The sequence below is a fragment of the Anarhichas minor genome, unplaced genomic scaffold (assembly GCF_050575085.1).
Source record: "Anarhichas minor isolate MPS153535 unplaced genomic scaffold, ASM5057508v1 ptg000136l, whole genome shotgun sequence".
NCBI lineage: Eukaryota > Metazoa > Chordata > Actinopteri > Perciformes > Anarhichadidae > Anarhichas > Anarhichas minor.
In genome coordinates this window covers 14,031,185-14,054,178 of record NW_027466582.1, presented here as the reverse complement: position 1 = coordinate 14,054,178, position 22,994 = coordinate 14,031,185, and the positions used below count along the sequence as shown (strand labels likewise).

The 22,994-nt window shown below is 44.1% G+C and overlaps 1 protein-coding gene across 1 annotated transcript in view; it reads right to left on the bottom strand.

Annotated features, from left to right (window-relative positions):
- man1a1 (mannosidase, alpha, class 1A, member 1) overlaps window positions 1–18,961 on the bottom strand; it is a 128,843-nt gene extending 109,882 nt beyond the window's left edge. The window contains exon 1 of the mRNA XM_076083831.1: window positions 18,216–18,961. Coding sequence (XP_075939946.1) covers window positions 18,216–18,725 — 510 coding nt within the window. The 5' untranslated portion in view covers window positions 18,726–18,961. The remainder of the gene's footprint in view (window positions 1–18,215) is intronic.
- Window positions 18,962–22,994: the final 4,033 nt, after the last annotated feature.

Sequence of the window (22,994 nt, the reverse complement as noted above, 5' to 3'; positions counted from 1 at the left end):
AACATCCAGCCCAGAGAAGCCCTGACACGAAGCTTGCTTTGTGACCCGAGCCGTTTTGGAACACCGCTCATCCACTGACCGCGTTTCCGCCTCGTCTCCTCAAATGTTCCCACCGCTCAAGAGACAGGGGGACAATATCCATCCCTCCGCCTCAGGAGCAGTTCCTCAGGGATCAGCGAGGGATTTCCTAAGCGGTTTAGTACTTCAGCAGCCATATATGGGTCAGTATTGTACTGCTGGTAGAAGGATGCGGCCTCCCCACACAGTCTCCGCTGACAGAAAAGTGGGGTTTAATACTTAAGTTTCCATGACGGCTATAGCTGCAGCTGCTGCCAGCCAACAGTCTGTGCAGCTGTGTGTTAAAGACACTCGGGCGACAAACCTCCAGCGACTACAGTTAGCTTGAAAGCAAGTTGCCTGTCATGTTCGTGTTTTGGAGAGACAAACAAAAAGGAAAGCTGTGCATAATGAATGAAACGTTTAGCTTTACCTTGAGCGCAGCCTGACGTAGCATCTAGCACTTCGAACTCATTTCAAAGGTTTTACTCGTGGAAAGACAAACTCGTGCTAAATCTTCCCCGGATGAATAAAAACGGACCTTCTTCCTTACATTTTGGGTCAAAATTTAAAAGAGAGGTGTTTTTATATTTAAAAGGAAATAAGAAATCTCACAAAGAAATACAGAGTGAGCAACAGCAATGGCTGCGGTTGAAGAAGAACAAAGGTTTTATGAGTTTATCTAATTGGGGCGTTTAAAGTTGAACATCTTTCTAAACAAGCCCCGCAAGCAAAGCTCCAAACTATTCACTCTGAAACGTCGAGCGCCAGACGTGAGAACCAAGGCTGTTCAACAGGACTGGATAACAACACCGCAGCAGCACACCGACAAAGACGACTCAATTCACAGTTTCATGCAGTTCCTGATCATCGTCTCCGAAAGGGATGATGGAGTTTTGCTCAGAAAACAGACAAGCAATCCAATGGTATTCAACAGCAGACGGTGGAGGCTGTAGAGGAGCATGGTGGCTGCTGAGTCGCATCATCAGTGAGACGGAGCAAAGAGCAAAGAGCAGAACAGAGGCCTCACTGTTGTTTCACATCGATGTGGCCGTTCAATAGCGTGCCCAAGCGATAACACTGACAAGGTTATCATAAGGCACACAGATAGCCCGTTATTCAAAAATAAATGTTATGACTTTGTTCACTGTCCACCGTTGAGTAATCGATGATCATCCAGCGGGTGAAATCCAAGTCAATAAATCCAGGGCCAATAAAAAAAAAAAAAAAAAAGACATTTCCAATCAGACCTCGTCTCGTAGATCCCAGCCTGTGCCAAGACTCGCTGACCCGATTGGGGTCGTAAAATACCTCGTTCCCAATAGCCCGATTGGTGCTTAACAGCGCTCAGTGTTGATAACACGATCAACAGCACAAGCCCTACCTGCGAAGCAACATTACCCACTAATAAATCAATATTAGCTGACGGCTGTCAGGGAAGGAAAGGGGAGGGCGATGAAACCGAGGAGAAGGAGAACAATGTATATCTGCGACTGACTGTTTGGTTAAAAAAAAAACCTGGTTCTGGCAAACAGAACAACACTCCGGAGGGAGCACAGTTATTGACAATAAAGACGTTCAAATGAAACACGAACACTTGGCAGTCATCGGCGCTATGATAACTGACATTATCTATTCAGAAATGGAGCCATAACAGCTACGACCCACGTGTTAAGGAGCAAGGGCTGTTTGAGGTGTTGTTGTTGTTTTTAAATAGATTCTGACAATTGAGTTCACACACGTCGAAACGGAGAGAGCGGGAATTGAAGAGGCCCGGCTCTCACAACATAGAAAAAGAGCTACGTGCATAATCTCGAGGTGGCTGGGAAAGCAAATTCAAACCTATGCTACATTTCCACCCCGACAACTGTTCAGTTCAGACGTTTGGAGGGGAATGTAATCGATACGTTGTTTTGGGCATTTTTGTGCGGATGTTATCCAACAAGGTTTACAAAAGGTTTTCAGTTTTCATTTAACCATGACTTTTATTGCACAGGGTGAAGTGCTAAACACTCCTTCTCAGACCTCTTAGTGGTGTCTGTGTGTGGGTTTGCACATCTGTATCAGACCACACACACACACACACACACACACACACACACACACACACACACACACACACACACACACACACACACACACACACACACACACACACACACACACACACACACACACACACACACACACACACACACACACACACACACACACACACACAGACCTGACCTGACCTTTCTCTCGGTGTAGGAAGCAGCCCAATTTGGTTTGACCCAGCCGCTTGACAAAAGGCAAACTAATGAAGACTTTGTGAAAGGCAGATTGATTTTCCTCCCCCTCCCTCCCTCCCTCCCTCCCTCCATTACAGCCACCGCCCGCTTCGATACAGCAGGAAGCAGCGAAGGCAGAGCTCGAGCTCATCACTCATTTGTGTAACAGGTTGGCAGAGACGAGGACTGAACCGCAGAGAAATGCCAGGACGCTGCGGTCCATTCAAATGACTTGGGGTGGTGAGCAACGGGGGAGGGGGGGGGAGATAACCACGGAATATCAAATGTCTGGATCGAGAGGAAACGTGGGAAACCGTCGACTCTGGCTGTTTGACAGAAACAAATGAGAGGATTTTTGTCTCCACGTCCACATTATTGTGGCTGTCCAACACTTCTGCGACGTCACCGATGGAATTGCCGTACGAAACCGTTGCCCGGATTGGTACCATGTGTTGGGGGTGGAAAGAAACGAGACAGAATTACAGAATCTAAAGCCTCCATCAACCAACCCCGTCTCCTCACTGCAAGTAGGCCGCAACAAGACACAACAAATGTTTCATTACAGATCAATCTAACAATTATACTAACGATAGCAGTAGATAGTTTGGTCTATAATAAAACGCCTATCACAGTTTCCAACAGTCCAACGGGACAATTTGAAATGTCGTGTTTAGTCCGACCAACAGTCAAAAAACACAAAGAAATATAACAAATACTCCCATTTAAGAGGCTTGGAAAGGTTCATTTCAAGGCTTTTTTTGCACTTAAAAAAAAAAACTTGAATGATAAATTAATTAATAAAACAGTTGTTGGTTCATTTTCTGTAGGTCAACTAAATGATTAATCGACCGATCTTCTCGGCTCTAATCCATGTTTGTTGAGGGTTGGATCCCCTGGGTCCATTATTCAGCCAGGAGAATCACTGTTTGCCAATCCATTCACTTCAACAGTCCTAATGAATGGAGGCAATAATCAGTAACATTTACATCCCACCCACCCACCCACCCAACCAGCACACCGTGGGATTATCCAATTTTCAGAATGCTTTACTTTTACCATCCGTTCCACTCAAACATTAAAAATGAAAAGCCCCGGGCTCTTAAACCAGACACCTGGTTCCCTCCATTCTCGGGTATTTCGTCTTGCTATATTCAGTGTCCAATATTTTCTCGCTGATGATATTTAAACGTGTGATAATGGAATAATTATACCTCTTCTCCAGTACAAAGTGGGCCGAATTGGATCCGCTCCACTCCAGAGTAATTAAGCCACACATTAAAAAGGGATAATAAAGTTGCCATGGCATTTTGTCTTATCTTCTTCGCAAATTTATAACCTGGAAACGCCTGGATAGTCCCAGACATAATTACTGCATAATTTGCATTATAGTTTTGACTATGTAACCCTCCTACGATAAAAGACTTAAACAGAGTTTACAACTGAAGATCCCGTACGAAGCCTGAAGAACATGAAACAGACTCATGACAAGCTATTAGTTGTTAAACCACATAAGTACATGCCGTCTATTGTTCATTTCATTGTGAATTTAGTTCACAGTGTTTAGAAGCGTACTAAATTAAACAAACGGTATCAATTTGCTCACTGCTAAAGGTCTTACAAGCTGTGGCTGAATATAAAAACACATTTTCTTATGTTACAAATGATGCGTGGGTGCAAAGTTCCCCCAGTTGGATAGCATTTAAGAGGGAAAAAGCAGTAGATTGTGGTCCATCAATTCTTACAAAAGCCTTTTCTCTGAGGCTATATTTTTTTGTCCCAGTCCTGCAGAGCCACTGTAAGAGATATTGTCCGCTGAAGTTCCCTGGAAGTTAGCTGGAAGCCTGTGTGCTGCTCTCTTTCTACCAGCATTGCAATGCATCTCCTTTAGCCAGCTACAACACATTAAGAGTATAACATTTGTAACTGTTAGTGCAGTGGTGGAGAAGCCCAGCATCCTGACTTCTTTTTTGTTGGTGCAACAGATCAGTTCAATCCAAATCATTCCTCAGAAGGGCAGAAGTGGCTTTGTGAGGCAGCTTTGAAAAAAAAAAAAAAAAAAAAATTTATTATAATAAAAAATACGACAGCAGCAGCTTCTGTGGAGGGGATTTCAGCGACAGTCGGCTTGAGAATTTAATGCGAGTGCTGGTTTTGTTGGATCATTTGTCAAATTAAATCCAGATCCCGGTCGAAATCCGTGTCGTGCGGTCTCATGAAAGACAAATATACTCGGTCCTCTGCAATGGCGATTCCGCAAACAACACCTAAAAAGTCCAGAGATGGGAACCGAGCAAGCAGCCTCTTGTAACGCAGACAAAGTAATCCTCCCCGCGGTGGTACAGACACAGATCAGAGGTTATGCTCCCCTCTCTCTGCAGTAGCACTGAGATTATATCTGCATGAGCGTTAAAGTAAAGACACCGCTCAGAGAGGGGAACATGAGGGCACCGGCTTCGGCTGTTAGACAACTGAAGCTGTGCGAGGGCTGTGCTGCTGCCTTGGTGCTGCATGCTGACTGGGCATGTCCTCCTGGCTCACTTTAAAAGGAACGAAGTCTTTATTGATGTTATTAAGACGGACACACTTGTATTTTTCCTGCTATGACAAGACAAAATGTCTGGTGTGAGAAAAGTCAATAATGTAAAGACACAATAGTCGGACAGAAAGGTGCAGAGTTTGCTCTGTTTAGTGCCGCGGGGCTTCTATTGTTGCTGTTTGGTGGACCAGGAGTTCACGGGTCACAATGGTTAAATCAAGTGAGCAGAGTTTCACCTCCTGGCTGTGAAAACAGGTGCTGAGTTTATTACAGTATAAGACTGTCTGAAGAGTGTGTGTGTGTGTATATCATGGCAGCGCTGATGTGTTAGCTTGCTGATGATGCTGCTCTTTTATTGAAGAGAAAAGTCAGATGTGGTCCTGTCAGAGTGCTTCACCTCCGATGTGCTGGATGAAAGACTGATTTCATAATACAACGGTTCTCTGTAGCAAACGGAATACAATCTATTCAGATTAGACTCCATTTAATGTCACTGCTACGCTTTCAGTAGCAAATGTAAGTGCTGTGTTTTGCTTTTTCTCATCCATAACAATGCACTGAGAGGGCATGAAATTGGTCCGAATTTGAAAAGGAAAATTAACAACCATAATAAGCTTTAATGAAACAAATAACCCGCCAGAGCTTCAAGAACCCGTATCGGCTAATAAATGGCCTTTCCCTTTCACTCCCTCCTTTTGTGCCTCTTCGTGTCTTTATTCTTGACCTTTTATTTTGTCAACCTAATGAATGAGTGTCTAACACACTATTTCCAATTAAGTTTACAAAATGTGCGCTCTCATAAAAACCTGCATATCAAGACCATGAGGATCAAAATGTGTAGTAAACAAGTGTGCACAATGACAAGTATCTATTATAACACATACACTAACACACAGTCTCATCGTCTTCCTCCTGTTCATTAGAGTGGCTGCAGGATGCAGGCTGAATAATTTAGCTTGTGTACTTGGCTTGCCTCTCTTCCTCGTTGGTAAATTGAACCGGGCACACGGCAGCCAACACGCGTGTCCGGGAGAAGAGAGGCAAACGGACCACATCCAAACCCCGGGGTTCAAACCACTGAGAGTGTGTGTGTGTGTGTGTGTGTGTGTGTGTGTGTGTGTGTGTGTGTGTGTGTGTGTGTGGGGGGGGGGGGGGGGGGGGGGGTGTTGTACTAGGACTTGCCTGTCAAACTACATGCTACAGAGCCACTGCTTTAACATACCCATGAAATCCAGGAGAGGGTTGATAAGCGTTCTGTAAGTTGCAGTCATTCAAAACTGACACTCCCGCTGGCCCACCTGCACCTGTTTCTGTGCTCTAACAAAACATGGATGAAGATGAAGTATGATCTGCAGTTAATTTACAAAGTTCAAACAATTAACAATGTTGTTTTGCAGTTTTCACAGGTAATTTAAAGGAGCAATGGAGTGGGTAAAACGTAAATATAGTGGAATAACGCTGGATGAGCCACAAAAAAAGGCTTCTTGGAAAGAGAAACACAGCAGTAATACCAGATGACAATTTTTATAATGTCAAAACAAAGAGAGAATGGGGAGTTATGGCAGTGTGGTCATTAAACGTGGCACTCACTGTGATGCTAATACTCTCTGGCACAATGCACTTTCTTTGTAAGACATTTATATTCAGGAGGCGTGGATTGTTATTAGCAGGCCTTTTTTTTGTTTCTTTCTCAGCTGGAGTTGAATGATGTCCTCAGTAAATGTTTTGGAACATAATTTCTTTCATTAAGACATTTCTATTTCAGCATTACTGCATTTGGACGTGACCCCCCCCCCCCCATGCTGCAACCCTCCGGCTCTCTATCACTTGCAGACCGCTTCCAGAGGGCAGTCCCATTTGCTGATTGTGTAATTACCTGCAGCCGTAGTTAATCCGACACTAATTGAAGAAAAAAACTGCAAATGCAAGTGAAGGAAATGCGTTTTAAAGTCTGTTAGCCTTTCCTCGAGCTCACGCCGTCGTGTTGCTCAATTTGGCCGGGAGTTTAGAGATAGAAGCTTAATCATGTGTCGAACAGACAGCATGGTGAGATGAACACTGCTGGCTCCGTCGGCGCTGTTGCGGTAGTTTGCGCTGTTAGCGGGGTTAGCGCTGTTAGCTGAGAGCTGCCCGCTCAGCCGTCCATTGTTGAGAGCCGTGTGGAGGCCACCGATAAGCTCTGAAATTCAAATTCAGTATCATGAATTCAGATGGATAAGATTAGCAATATGGATATAGAACTTTTTTTTTTTTAAGTCAGACCACAGGAACTTGATGGTCCTTAAAACTCAGGTTTTCAGGTCCTTAGCCGATAGAACATGCAGGGTGGCAGAGCTTGTAGTGTTACAATGCTAGCACTCGCATGGAAGAAGGAGAGGAGGAAGGAAAGGGAGATTGGAAAATAAATGGACTATGTGATCGACAGCCTGAGTATTAGACCGAATTGGATTAAAGGAGAGAGAATCAGCCGACCCTGACCAACGGGGCGCTTGGGACACGTTAATATTGAATATCCAAGAGCGGTTTTCCTCCGTCTCCATCACTGGGCTTCAAGGCTCGGTCACAAAATACTTCAACCCCTCTGGCGGCTCGCAGCCTAAAAGGTGTTTCCAAAACATTTGAAGGCAGCCAGCCTGTTTGTGCCAACACCTAGATTCCTAGAAGTTTGTATTTGCCAAGATTAAATTGGCAAACTTGTTCACGGGACGTGAAATGACAAATTTACGTCCTCGGCCTTTGCACGGGCTGTTTATTCTTCATGAGCATCACAGATGTGCCTCTGCAAGTGTAGACAGATGGGTCAACCTCAAAGCAAACCGCTGAATGAACAAGAAAACTGGCTATGTGGGAACATAACCCCGAATAAGAAAATATGATAGGAGGACGATACACAATGAGCACCAAACAACAGATGTGTCTATAATGGCTTGAACTTCGGCTCATATCCCAGGTAATGTCAGCAGGACCAAAAAAAAAAAAAAAAGTTCCTAAACAGCCATTTGGGAACATTTTCACACCCTTCCTAATAAGAACGCCGCTAACATGAACATAACAAAAAGATGTAGAGTCTCTCAGCATAACATTAGTTAACTGTAAATCCTGCACCGTCTTGCAGCGAACTATAAATGTCCAATGTTGTTTGTATTAACGGTGCCATTTAAACTTAAGATCAGTCTGCGGTAAAGGAAAGAAACAACAAAATGCTTCAGTCTTACAAGAAAACACATAGTATTGAGTATTTGTCCCACCCCTAATATACAAGTTATTGACCTAGACATGTATACAACAGAGTATGTTAACACCTCTAATGGAGACAAATCAAACTCCAATAAACTGTCTTTACCTTGGCAAGTGCTCATACATCCCCAACAGTGCTCCTCCACCTCCCTGTGTGCACATCCATCAACACCGGTCTTGCGTGGGAACAGACCAAAACAAATTCCTTCATGTTGAGATTGGTTGGCCAAATATGAAAGCGCTTGTGCTGCAACTTGTTGTTGGCATGAGGAATGAAATGGGACGTGTCGGCGTGCCGCAGATAAAGGTGTCGTCTCTTTACTTGGCTCCTGTCCGGTATAAAGCGTCACACCAGGCCAGGTTATGTTGACGCTTGTTTTAAGTTCAAGCTTGGGTTTATTTGTCATTTGTCACTGCGTTTTTTTAACCGATTTTATAAAATCAGCAAAGTTTCCCGTGATTGACTTGGACCTCAGCCACAATGTTTTGGAAATGGAACGTTTTTGCCCAATGGCGTCCGAACACAAACCTCTCTAGCTACTACAATCCACAAACAGTGATGGTTATATATGACCGGTGTGGCTCACTTATCGCCCCAAAGTCTCCTTTGATTGGATATTTTTTGTTCACGCCCCCGAGTGCATACTCGATTAGCCATATAACAAGAGATAAATGGAAAATGAATACAGGGACGCAGGATTAAAACTAGAAATGCTTTATCATAAGATCCTCTCACATGACTAAAGCAGGAACATCAAGAGAAAAGATCATTAGACTAAAGAAGTGTATATTGAATTACTCACAAACTGAGTTGATATTAAGCGCCTTCCCCAAGATATTGCTGAGTCGTGCCATTTTAACGCCTCTTTGCCCTTTGCACACCACTCTAAAAACACCTCTTAAGCTAAATGCCAATTTGTCCGCTGCGTTTCACTCTCCAACGTCACAACGCACAACTGAAGCGATTGTAAACGTGATCGATAACCTCGGGATGCTGATGAGCTAGCGCCGTGTTAGCTCTGAGCAAGACAAGACAAATTAGACAGAAGACAAATGCACACGGCATGGTCATTAATGGCAATAGATTTTACATGCGTGTGTGTGTGTGTTCCCTCAAAGTCCCATGAGGCCGAGAGGCCACCCTGCTTAGCATACATCACTGTCTACAGCAAAAGGAATGCTAATAATCCTGCAATCCTACCGCAGACTGCTAATGATCCAGAAGGCTATTGCACATGCGTTGTCTGAATCCACACCGGTACCTCCTCATTCTTCTCTCAAACTCTGCTTCCTATGTCTCCGTCTCCGAATTCTGCGCATTCGATTAACGGCCGGGTTTAAAATTGGGATCTGATTATCTCTACTATAATGGCTCTCGCACACTTCCTGCAGATGTTTCACAATAATAAAAAAACCTTGTAGCGAAGGGGGAAAAGCATCTGTGCGCTCGGAACTGCTGGAAGGGTTCTAATGTGAAACAGATGGAGAAAGAGTGGAGCTTTCATTAACAGCAAACAGCACATTAACACAGAAAACAGGGAGGTTTCCCAGTCAAATATGGTCACATTTGTAAAGTACATGTCTCAATTAATACCCTCTCTCAAATAAAAGTGAAAAAAAGGTTTTCGCCACTATGTACGAGTTTATACTGAGAGCCTAAAAGCATTCTAATAAATGAAGAACACGCTAGAAAGAAAACCTACTGTGTTTCTATGATTTGTGTGTGTAAAGAGAGTAGGCGAGGAAAAGAGAAAGAGAGTGAGAGAGAGAGAGAGAGAGAAAGGGGAAGAGAAACCAAATCAGGGGACGCTCACATCTCCCATGTGCACCGAATAAAAAAAAATGGTCACATAACATTTGTAGAGCTACTGGAATCTGTCAATAGCCAGCTGCCCACAGCAGGAAGAACACACACACACACACACACACACACACACACACACACACACACACACACACACACACACACACACACACACACACACACACACACACACACACACACACACACACACACACACACACACACACACACACACACACACACACACACACACACACACACACACACACACACACAAGGCTGCGGGCCAAAGCCTGCGGTGTATTGATAGGATTGGCTAAAGAAAAGCGAAGCTCTAAAGCTGAAAATGTCAGGCTGTAGATGCAGGAGGTCTGAGTGAGGAAACATAATATAATGCACCACAAGACTTCCTGTTGCCCAACCCTAAAAATCCTTTCTATATTTTGTGATGTTGGGCTAGCAGTAAGTCTCTTTTTGGATTTGATTTTTTGATAGTTTAAGTGCATGTCCGCTGTTTGGCTGTTGTTGGGCTCCGAGCTCTGGAAGCTTAAAAAACGAGCTGCGAGTGGAAGAGAGTGGACTGAAGCATCAAACGGAGGCGGTTCAAATGGTTATTGGTGTTTTCGTTATTGACAATTCATTTAGCTCGCTGTGTTTTTTTAGGCACTGAAGTCTAGTGTGAGTTTTAGGCAACGCAACATTAGCTGATTTTAGGGCTGCCACTAACAACTCATTTAAATAAATCTATCAAGTATTTTACCCATTTCATTTAAGTTCATATTTCGACAAACATTGAAATCCACAGCAAAGCTGGAGCCAGCCCTGTAAACAAGTCTGTCACTGACACAGAGCTGAAACCAGCAACATTTCTCTTCATAAACACTTATTAAATGTAATATCTAAAGGTAGCAGACAGACGACTTTATGAGTGTATATAGCAGCTACAAGGACAGACGCTTTTTTTTTTTAAAAAGACATGCGTTGGTTTAAAGTATGGATGTTGACTCATTTACAGCTTCGAGGTCATCCAATACTGCGCCGAGTGATGCCGGCCCGAGCTGGCTGACAATTTTACTTCTATCGGATGACAGAAGGCACATTTCAGACCGTCACGAGCGCTGCGATTCAAAACAACACAAATTATGGTCATTTAACTTCCCCGGCACACTTTCGGTACATTAAAACATTCAATCTTCAGTTTTTAAAATTGCATCGCCCGGCACCTTCAGCCGCTTAAGTGCATTTCGGTGTGTTGTTGTGATGCATGATGGCTATACTTGAAACGCACGATGCAATTTGGTCTCATCTTCCCGAGATTTGGACATTTATAATGCATTCATAATGCAACAAGCAATATCCCAGGTATGGATTTCAGCAGGGGCTACGATCTCCCCCCCCCTTTATACAACCACTTATCACGAGATAAAACATCCTCGACTAAACCTCGACTTTATATATGTGTTCCAAAAGATATGAAAAAAAACATTATGGAGATTTCTTAAGATTTGGGTTTTAAATAAAGTATCTTTCTGTCAGTGTTTGCTTTATCTTTACTCGCTTATCATGATTATAAAAATAAAAAAAGAGGAAAAAAATCAGGACTTCATTGGGCTTTGCATTCAGCAAAGCACTGCAGAAAACCCAGCGAGGCAGTATATGCGTGTCTTTCGGTTGGTATAATGTAAATGTAAATGTATGGTCCCACGTATTTGCTTGAACAACTCCCCACCCACTCTTTAAGGCTTGCTCGTGCCTTCACCTATGGCACAAACACTAGGAAACCGTGATAACCATCCGTCTAAGTTATCTTGCTCCGTGGTTTCCCAAATCAATGCTCGATGACTATGCATGAGCGGGAACGGCGCCGGGAGAGCGGATCCAGTGACGGCACAACGAAGCGCTAGATGTACCTCCGAGATGGATGCAGTCCACGTGCGATAAAGCTTAATATTCCACCGCCTCAGGCCTGTGGTGTGTGTGTGTGTGGGACGCTGGGGCCTGCCCTCTGGCCACTCTGGAGTCTATATTCCCTCCCAGGCAACAAACATATGACCTGGAGCGAGTAGAACAACCCCCGAAACTCAACCACTGGACCAATCTATCCGCACTGACATCATAAGAGCCGTGCTGTAACAATCCATAACAATATATGGATTTCAAATATCTAAAGCCTCGCGGGCTATCCACTGGGACTATATATTTACTGTGACTTTATGACGCTATTATAATATAGATTATTGGATCTTATTCTTCCAGCCGGCGCACCGGCCTCAGGCTACAGGTGCAGCGAGATTCGTCTTTACAGGGGAAGACGGTGGACATCCGAACATATGAAATCTTTCCCCTGAACAAAATATTACCAAAAATGTGAGCTAAATTAAGTGGGAACCGCAGTGGAGAAGAGCCTCTCAGCTGCAACATTAAAAGGCCATTCTTATGCAAAACGCTGAACCGCTCTTTTGGAATGAATTCTGTTTTGGCTCGTATTCAGATTTGTGGCATAAAAGGTTCGACACAAGCGCAGCAATTGATGACTTCTCTACAACTTTACCTAAATTAGCATTGGAAATTAACAGGGCTTCCACTGGCTGAAGGGAGTTCTCCGTCTACATCAGCGCTCACACAAGTACATTCATGTACACACACACACACACACACACACACAGGAGCAGAAGCAGTAGTGCTGGTCATCAGCAGCCATCATGCAATTAAAGAAAGCACCTGAAGGGGTGAGCAGTAACTCTATCTGAGACACACACACACACACACAAAGAGAAGAAGTGGGACCAGGGAACCAGAGGCAATTAGTTCAAATGGTCGATACCAAAATAGGACTTATAGGCTGCCAAGTTAACAAGAGAAAGAGACAGCGAATTTATTTTAGGCTCTGCAGGTTGGCGAAGCGGCAAAATGGCTTTTTTTGGCGAAACGCGCCGCACGCTTGCAGAGACGCGCCCACGCGTGCACGCACGCACGCACGCACAGTAGAAAAACAATCAGGTTGGGAGTGGGCAAAAAAAACAAATAAAAAAAACTGCCTCCTGAAGATGAAAAGAAGAGGGTAAGGAAATGACATGTAGAGATGTGAGGGGGGGGATTGATGTTTCATCTTTCCCCGACAGTTGGCTTTGGACAGGCAGGATGAAACCTTAACAAACAACCAGCCTCTAATCCACGGCTCTCTGAATAGTGTGTGTGTGTGTGTGTTTGTCTACGTGTGTGTGTGTGTGTGTGTGTGTGTGTGCAAGCCGCTGCTTACAGATCCCTCTTTGTGAGTGCGTTTGTGCATTTCAAAGAAGAAGAGTTGCTGACAGAGGTGACGGGCTTGAAGACGGTGAGCTGAAAGGAGTAAATACTGCAGACACACTGTCCTTATGGCCAGTCAAATGCCCATTTGCATCTCATCTGCATACTTAAGCAGCAACAAGCTCCAACTTTACACACACAAGGATGGTGAGTCAGACAGGACAGCAGCGGTTGCTCAGAGCACAAAAGGTGAGTCTGTGTGTATTAATTAGCAACAAGTCTTTCATTATATAAAAAAAAAAACAGCTGCCACAAAGATAAGAGCCTCAGCAGTGGTTCTTGGAGCACATTCCAGGTTTTCCCAGGGGTCCTTGAGTGAGTTTTAGGGGCTCACGCAGAATACAGTGTAATAGATTACCTGTGTGGTTTTCTAATTGAAGAAGAACCAGTGAAGTCTGTTGACCTTAATTACTAGAATAGACAAGAAGTAGATTTTTCTCTTCTAGTGCCCTGTTTTTCTAAATCTAAAACTTGTACATTTGACTGTGGAAATCATTAACATCATTTATATTCAAGGTAACTTGGGGCCAGGAGTAGTGGTGGAACTAAAGCCTGATATTTGGCAGCAAACTACGACTTAATGGATAAAACACTGAATGCTTTAATGGCACCGACAGAGAGTCTGTTTTCAATGTGGATCAGTTGTAGTGCAGTCATTGAACATCCTTTAGATGTGAACCGTGAGGACACTGGTAGACAGGGAACAGGCAGGATCAAGTGCTTCATTTGTGAAAATGACGGCGGATAGTGTGTGCTCAGGAGACACACTTTAATGTCTGCTGTAAATGGTCCACTCTGAGGAACTTTCCACAACTAAGGACAAACACCGAAATATAACGGTTTGTTATTTCCTTTTTTTTTCCCTCAAGTGATCAACGGTCTGGAACTCCAGACTTCATACAGGAAGTGTGAACATGACGCGTTACAGAAGAAAGCCACGAGTTAACGTCTGCTCGTCACCGTTCAAAGAAAAAGGTTCAATTTAACCTGAATCCTCTTTTTTTCCTACCAACTCATGTACATTCTGTAGAATGTAACGTTTAAAATCACCAACATTGTTAAATTGTGTTTAAATCTCAAAGTCAGGCCCTGTCCGACCTGCAGTTTAGCTCGGTCGGGTAGAAGGTCACGGATACACGTTGCCCATTAACCTTTTCAGACGGACTGCTAACAAGGGTTAAATGGGTGAAAGTGTGTGGTAAAATAAATTTTAAAAACACACATTTTACAGTTTCACTTGATGCAACTTGTTAAAAGAATAATTTAAACAGAATTTGGTCCGACGATGACACATTTCTTTAATTCCCTGATGGGAAAACATTGCTCCATCTATCATAATATTCCAGGGATGCCACGGTGGTCACAATCCTGAGATGCAATCTACTTGGAGCCGGTTAAGAAGCCTGTTACCACCAGAGGGGAAAGTAGTTTACTGTGTCAAATAACGCAGGTGTGTTAGCATCCAGCATCGACCGACCCCATCAACCTTGATTTTCCCTGTTTATCATCCGAGGGGGCTTTCATTATCACCCCCCGCTGCTCTCGCCTCGGGCCGCAGACTCAAAGGGAGGAGGGGGCTCTCCGGAGGGCCTTTGATTTGAAGCCGACAAAGACATTTGCCTGATTGTGGGATTGGTGGCGGTCACTCACAACAAGCCGTTAGCCCATCCTTTACTCGTGCTCGTCACAAACACAACACTCAGATCCCTGGATAACAGGGTCAGAGGGTGGCGAGGTGGAGTAAGAAGCCTCTGCCACAGAACTTATGTCTTCAAATAAGGCCGGGGGGGGATCATGCCGGAGCCTGTTTGTGTGGCTGCGTTTTGTGCGAAGGGAGTTATTGGCTATACAGAGCAGAGAGTGCAGAAAATCTTCAAAAAAAAGACAGTAGAGAAGGATAAAAACGCACTACTGTTGTGTCTTTTTCTGGTAGTTCAAAGCATTACACTCTCTCCCCCAAGTCGTTCATTAGGTTGGGAGGTTGTGCCAGACGTTCGGCCTTTGTCTTGCTGTCATAGCATATTGCACTGTCATGGGCCATCCCTGCAACGCTGTGGGGTTTACTCTGAACAAACAGAGATTAAGATGCAGCTAGTTACAGATGGACAAACTTATTTTCTTCCTCTCTGCGACAAACTGCAACCCTCACAATCTAAACAGCCGTCGCACAGACCGGACGACAGACAATGGCGGAGTAGCCGCTCGCTGCCAAATATTTTAGAGCGGCGATCGTTATCCTGACGGGATTCGCTTGATGCTGTTAACATGGACGACCTGTCAGTGCCCTTCAGGTGTCAATGTTTTTAATGCAGCAATCAATTGGTCAAAACCCACGTATGTACTGTATATAGTATAAACATATCGAATTAAATTAGGATATATAGATTGGTGTCATTTTCACCGATACCAGCTAGTTCAGTCAGTATCGGCCCGATATCCAACATCTGCAAAGGTGAATCCCGACCAAATTACGATGTTAAGACTCCAGATAACAGCTGTTTATTTCACTGTTTGAAGCACTATCTGTTTTACTACTGACGTCAACTACAGATCACCAGCTGATGAACATGTTTGGAAAAGAAACAGTAGGACGACCAACACGTATCGACCTGAACGTTTCAGGGATGCTGCTGGAGCTACTAACGTTTGTAAACAGCAGCATCAGTGCAACTTGTGGGAATATTCAGTCTGATGCTTTTGGCACCAGAGGTACTTTTTTTTTAAACCAGATTTAAAGGAATTTCATATTTGGCCATTTTTTAAAAAACAGCCCGGAGCGAGACAATCTGTGTTTCCACTGCTCTTTATAAACACAGATTGCTGCCTCGACGAAACAAGAAATCTTCAAAACAGCTTTTCCAACAGGGATGATGCTCTGTTGCCTTTTCTCCCAGCTCACTGTTGTTGTTGTTGTTGTTGTTGTTTGCAAAGACGCAAAGTTCACATTTGACCGTAGAACAGAGAGCTGGGAGGGAAGACATTTGGGATTAGGGGTTATGCTAGAGTCTAGGTCAGATTAAAGACAGAAATAATGCCATCTTATTCCACATTAAGGACTCAGAAGAAAGTATATTTAAATGAATGCTTAAGTCCTCATACCTGGATTGTGCGTTTGTACTACTGTCGCTAAGATGACCAACTACATTAGAGCAGTGGTAAAGCCCATGTGACGACAAACAGTTGGGCGGAGCACGCACACTATCGGTAAACTGTAGTCCCTGCTTCGTATGGCCCCTCTCGTTGACATGATGTCTTTAATACCGCGTCCACGTGGTTGACAGCGTGACCGTTCAGTGGCAGGTGATGTCATCTTAAGGTCAGAAACGTGCCCCGTCAGCACTTCCAACTGTGCATCTTTAATAACAAACACAAGCGATGCTCTTTTAAGGTGTTTCGGGACAGCGTTTACAGCCAGAGAGACACCTGAGCGACATGTCTATAAATACATCATGCATTTCATTTTGTCAGTATTCAGCACGGCCCCCACAGAGGCTGTTCAGGGAAGTCATATCCACCTTCATATCAGCTCGGGGCCATGCCGACCTGCAGTTATCTCATTTTCAAATGATTTGCAATGAAAAGGCAAATATCAGTCCATCTGAATGTCAGACAGCAGCCACGTGTGCTCAGTCAGGACCACAAAACCCTTATCTGCTCACTCACTCAACGGTCCTCTACGCGAGTCCGGCACTTAACCACCTGAATGAGTAAATGGAAGGAAATCACCTCACTGAGCAGATCCACGGCAAACTGCTCTCCAGAAGCGCCGTGGGGAAAACTCCTTTTTTTTTTCTCTCTCTCTCTCAAATAACACTTAAGATAATAATGCCATTTCCATCTAGAGATCATAATGCCACAGATCATGCAGCAAGCGTGACCAGAACACCCTCCTGCACCCACCGCACCGCTGGGCTGTTCACTCATTCCCCCCTCCCCCCTCCCCACACACACAGACACACACACACACACACACTGTGCAGTGAGGCGTCACAATAACGCAGGATATGCTACCTGTTGGTGTGTTTGTTTTTCCACCCTGCTGCACCCTACAAGGCTTCAATTTGGCTTTCACTGGAGTGGAATGATAGGACATGCACACGAGCTATTGAATAACAGTGAGACAGGCCTACAGGGTCATGACCCCAATTAATAACTGTACTAATAATAATAATAATAATAATAATAATCAGAATCATAAAAATAGATGGTCAGGCTTTCAAAAGAAGCATGAATTCGCAGGTTATCAACTGTGGAGTTCCCTTTGAACCTAGGTCATTGATTGAGATCTGTGAGAAGCTAAAAGGTGTCCACGATCGGCCCCTGTTCCCCCCGTGGTGATCTGATCACAGCAGGTTTTGAAACCAGCCTCGTATTTTCCCGAACCCTGAAACTTGAAAGACAGGTACAGCAGCCCGGAGGAGAGGGCGGTGGATCCTGCACGCATTCCCCCCCCCCCCACACAGGAACTAACTCCTGTTCGATTTCGTGGGACAAAAACAACAACAACGCCACGCCAAATTCCGTTGACAAAGCCGTGAAATCAATGTGTCAAATCCACCGGCAGGTGTAGGTAGAAATCACAACATGACATAAGACCTTCAGCTGAACACGACTAGATGTTTTTGCACATTTCGGCTGCTATAAGTGACCCGCTATGGTCAGCGTGTAGTCCGCAAAAACACAAGTTGTATACTTGGTGTCCACTCACTGCCACCGCTCTCCGCGAGGTAGCGTTGTATCGGCGGAGAGGACATTGGAGATAACAAGCGGGACATTATGTAAAAGTTCAAATTTCATTCACGCTAGTGCTCCTTGGTGTGCCATATATGCGCCGAATTGTAAAGGGGATATGGACGATGGTGTAAGCTGTTGAGTCATGTTTTACCATGTCTATCAACTGCCATAAACCCGGTGGAAAATGTAAAAATGCCTGTTTTTTTGGGAGAGTCTGGCGGGACGTTTTCCTGCACAGAACGTACAGCGCGTGAGCTCAACAGATCCTTACCTCTTTGATCTTATCCCGTCTCTCCTTGGTCTCGGGGTCCTGGGGCTCGTGTCCGGTCGCCCCGGGCGGGCGGTGATACTCAACGAAAGGTAAAGTATTCACATCGTTCCCACCTTGACCCGCACTCTCCTTTGCAACTTTCTCCTTGTCGTTCAAAATGTCTTGTTTTATCTCGTCGGGACGTTTTTGTAGCGTATCCTTGGCCTCCAGCAGAGCTTTTTCGTGGTCTTTTCGGATTTTGGCCAGGACCCTGTCGTCGCTTCCAGCCGAACCCGGGTCTCCGCTGTCCGGACCGGTGCGGGTGTTGGTCTCCACCGCGGAGGAATGAAAGAAAACTCCGCTGAGCAGCTTGGACGAGTCCGGCAGGAAGAAAATGGCCCCGAAACACAGGGTTATAAAAGCGCTAAACACTAATAACAAAATGAATTTCTCCGTCAACCTGAAAGAGGTCGGGCTGACAGACTTCCTATTCGGGGTCGCGGTAAAAGGCAGAAGAGTTGCGACTGGCATTTTCCCCCTCTTCCTTCAACAACTCGAACAACGGAGAAAAAAAAATGAATTCAAACGGTCAGATACACTCACGTCGGACTCACTTTCGGGTTATTCCATTCAGAAATCCATTTTCAGGTGCTATAAACCGTGTCACATGGGACGCAACTGTGGTGAAATCTCCGGTAAAAAGTTGAGGAGTGAGGCGCCTGCCCATACCGGAGACTCTCTGCAGACAGACCGAGTCCACTGGCTCACACAGGAAGCAACGCTGGATAGGCGTGACTGACAGCCGCGATGAGCTAATCACTTTCTGCCCTGTGAGTGGTGGAAAACCCCGGGGGCGTGGCCTCCCAGCGGCTGGGTATAACGTCTCTGACAGCCGCGGATACAGCTGCATGCCCCACTAACCGCACATCAGGAAGGTACAAAACACTCATGAGTTTGGACAAAATTACACTTTTTAATGATGTTTTTTTGTTGTTGTGAAAAACATGAATAAAACAAAAGCAACAGTGAAGTGACCTTACTAATTAGCCGCTTTTTGCCTTTTCCTCTTACTCATGGAGCTGCATCCTTCGTCCAAAATATAAATTAACAAGATGAAAAGTCTGGCGGTTCTGTAAACATGCAGATGTTTACCAGAAGTAATGTTTGCCATGTTCATCTCAATTTCTCATGATAACATGGTAAAATTAGATAATTATCCCTATAAACCAGTTGTAGAAAGCAAGAAACTACAACTTAGTAGGCCTACTACTTCCCAAAGTGCTGTACTTAAGTAGGCAACAGGTTTGAATTACTTGTGCTTTACTTGAGTATTTCTATTTTACGCCAGTTTATACCTCTACTCCACTGCAGATTGGAAGAAAATATTGAACTTTTAGTTACAGTCACTAGCTTTCAAATTAATGTTTTACAAACAATACATAGACACCTGTTTATGAAATTTGATCAATGCAGGGATGACGTATTTTTGTAGACCAACCAGAAATTTGCATCACACAGGTTTCCAGCGCACACAAATAATATGATCCAATAATATAACAGTATAACACTGACAGGAGCAACTCTGTATTATTTGGTATACTTTAACATTTTTTGTTGCTAATACTTTTACTTAAGCAGAATTTTGAATGCAGGACTTTTACTTGTAATGGAGTATTTTTATACTGTAGTATTACTACGTTTCCTTCAGTGGAATTAGTTGAATAATTCTTCCATCACTGCTTAATTCAAAGTAAAGCTTTGGAGCTGCTAGGACTGTCATTATTTTTGCAGGATTCTGCTCTCAAACCAAAGTATTGGTCCATTTTAAATTTTGACCCGGGGATGGCTCTTGATGGAAAGTCACGGGAAATCATCCTCTGGCGAGCATGAACGTCTGTCCACATTTCATGGCAGGCCATCCAATATGTGTACAGACGAACTCCTCATAACCACAAATGTCAACCTCACGGTTAGCAGTAAGAAGTCAGGGATTGGGATTCCTCCACTGGGACCGTGGACGTTTGAACCAAATTTCCTGGCAATAAATGTCATAGTTATTTAGATGTTTCGGTCTGGACCAAAGTGGTGGACCGGCCGACATTTCCATCCCTTGATGGACCGAACACGGGCATTGTAGTTTATTTTGAGTCTATCCCACATACAACTACTTTCCGGTTTGTAGCACACCACATTCACAGCTGAAAATAGTCCCCAACAAATACAATATTAACTCCTGTTTGAGTAGCGTTAAGCTATTAACCACAGTGTATGTCTTTAATTACGCCTTCTGGAAATAATAGGCTTGGGGCTGCAATCCATCAACTGGCAGGAAAGTATTGAGAGACATAATAATGCTTACATAATAACACGTTGTTGGTTTCAGTCTTTTTTACGGGGATTTGTTGACAGAAAGTAAAACATTGCGAGCAAGGAGAGACAGTTAACTGTGGCTTTAGCCGCGACATTCCTCATCGGCTTACCATCTGACCAAGTCATGTGTCTGGTCACATGAAAGAATCGGGGGGGGTGTGGGGGGGGATGTGGCTTCAACCAAATGACTAATTACCAAGCAAATCACCGTGTGGGATACAGCAGAGTTATCCTATTCATCGCCACGTCTCCATAACTCATGTACTGTATGTCAAATGAATGGCTTACTCACAATTCTAAAGAAAAGAACCTTGGACTCACTCATGCAGAGGTGTAGCAAGCTGCCCCCCCCCCCCCCCCCCCCCCCCCACACACACACACAATACACAGTTGACTAGCATTGAAAATTTTGTGCAAGGTGCTTATTATTATTCCTAGGCTTAACAAATGGACAAAAATACCAACCCTCAATGCACTTGCACATGCACGTAGCCTTACTGATGAGATCCATGATCTCTGTTAGTCTGTGTGCGAGAGACAAATGGCAATCATTGTGATTGTCTCTGTTGGTGACTAATAACGGTGTGAGGAACCAGTCAGTTATACGCATGAAACATGCAATTTATACTTAAATAGAGGTTGGAATTACTTCACTAATACTAGAGAAGGGGGAAGAAGAAAAAAAATCAATCTTGCACAGTTCTGTGCTATTACAGATACTGATGAGTGCGTGCCCCTGTTTTCAGACTGAATAAATCATCTTCTCGCCGTGAGTTGAATGTGGAAAACGTATTTTGTTGGCTGTTGAGCCTTTTTGTTCAACATTTACTTGTATACCGTTCATCACTGACCATTTAGTTTATGGCAAGTAGCGGACCAGGGCTGCACAAATCACTGACGTGACAGATAGAAAAACAATTCAGACTGAAAGCTTTGTAAGTTACATAATGCACTTCACCTATACTTCACCTGCTGGATGAGAGCCGCGGGGATGGAAAGTCTAATCTGGGGATGACGTGCAGCCATATTGAAATTGTAATTCCGGGATGACAACGGGTCTAAATGATGACACGCATCCGTGTGATTACTTTCTCACTCTGCGATTCACGCAGAAAATTACATCTCGGATGAAATGTGTGGCATCTCAATATTGATGTATGTCTCTCTTGTGGAAACAGTTTGTGACAACAACGTTCTTTCCTGCGTCATTTCATCAAAGTTGGCTTCTTTCAGAGGGATTTGTCGTCAACCTGAGCAGCTGTTGACAATGTGTGTATCAAAAGAAACGGCATTTCCCCCCCGTGGTGTTGTGGTTTTCTTGGTGTGGAGGAATAAATCATTCTTTGTTGTGAAGCTGGTAAAACCTATAGAGAGGTAGCGGAGGGTAATCCCACTTTTGAGGCTCAGTCAAAGAAAAAGTCCCCTTTGTATCCTCCTATGCTGTTAGATCTGAAATCAAGTTATTTCAGGAATGAAGAGTTGTATTTTTTTGTTGTACTCGTCCTTTAACGTACCGAGTAAAACTGTCCGCGCCAGACTTTATGTAGCAATTAAAAGTAGGACAGTGGATTTTTTTGACGGTGTGCCAACCCCGAAGGCAAATACTCCACTAAATCTACCGATGTCAGCAGTCCCAGGTAAGTATCAGTCATCATCCATACTAATGCAACTCTTCTGAAAGTGAGAACTTCCTCGTATACATAATGTATGGTTGATCTTAAATTCATAAGCTACTTTGGATGGGGGCTGTTGAAAGCAGATAAACACACGACGCCTTCAAAGCGGCAGCAACAAGATGTCGTTCTTATCGAGTTGCAATGAATTCTGCTCCGCGGTAGCAAATGTGTGTCCGTCTGCCTCCTCTGTCCTCCCCGTGCGATTGATGAATTGTTGTTGCAGGACGGCAGCCGCAGACAGAAGAAGAAGTGCTGGCTCTTTGATTACTCTAAAACCCGATGGTTATAACTAATGTTGTAGATCGAAAGAAGAAAAATCGGCTTTCAAACTCCGAAATAGCAGTGCTGTAATATCAATATCTAGATGCAGTGGTGGGCCGTCAGGGCCTGCAAGGCCTTCTCTGCTGGCCTAGACAGAATCACAAAGTTATAGCTATTTTATAATTTAATAATTTCTCATAAATACACTACATGTATTATAATTTTTTTCCCATTATCTTATTTTCTCACTGCACAGCTACTGTCTTCCTCAGTTGCTCTGCTTCCAGTGCAGCTTGTTTTAAGTAGAGTTTTATCCAATCAGATCTCACCTCTGTGTCTCTAGGTAAGAACAGAGGCCCGAGGCCTGCAGACTCTCAGGTGCGTCCATGTGCAGTTTAAGTGAATGGGGACGATATTGTTGATTGTCATAGTGTTCAACCAATCAGATCTTTAGTTGGACATGTTGGGCGTATTCTTTGAGGTGTCAGAGCCT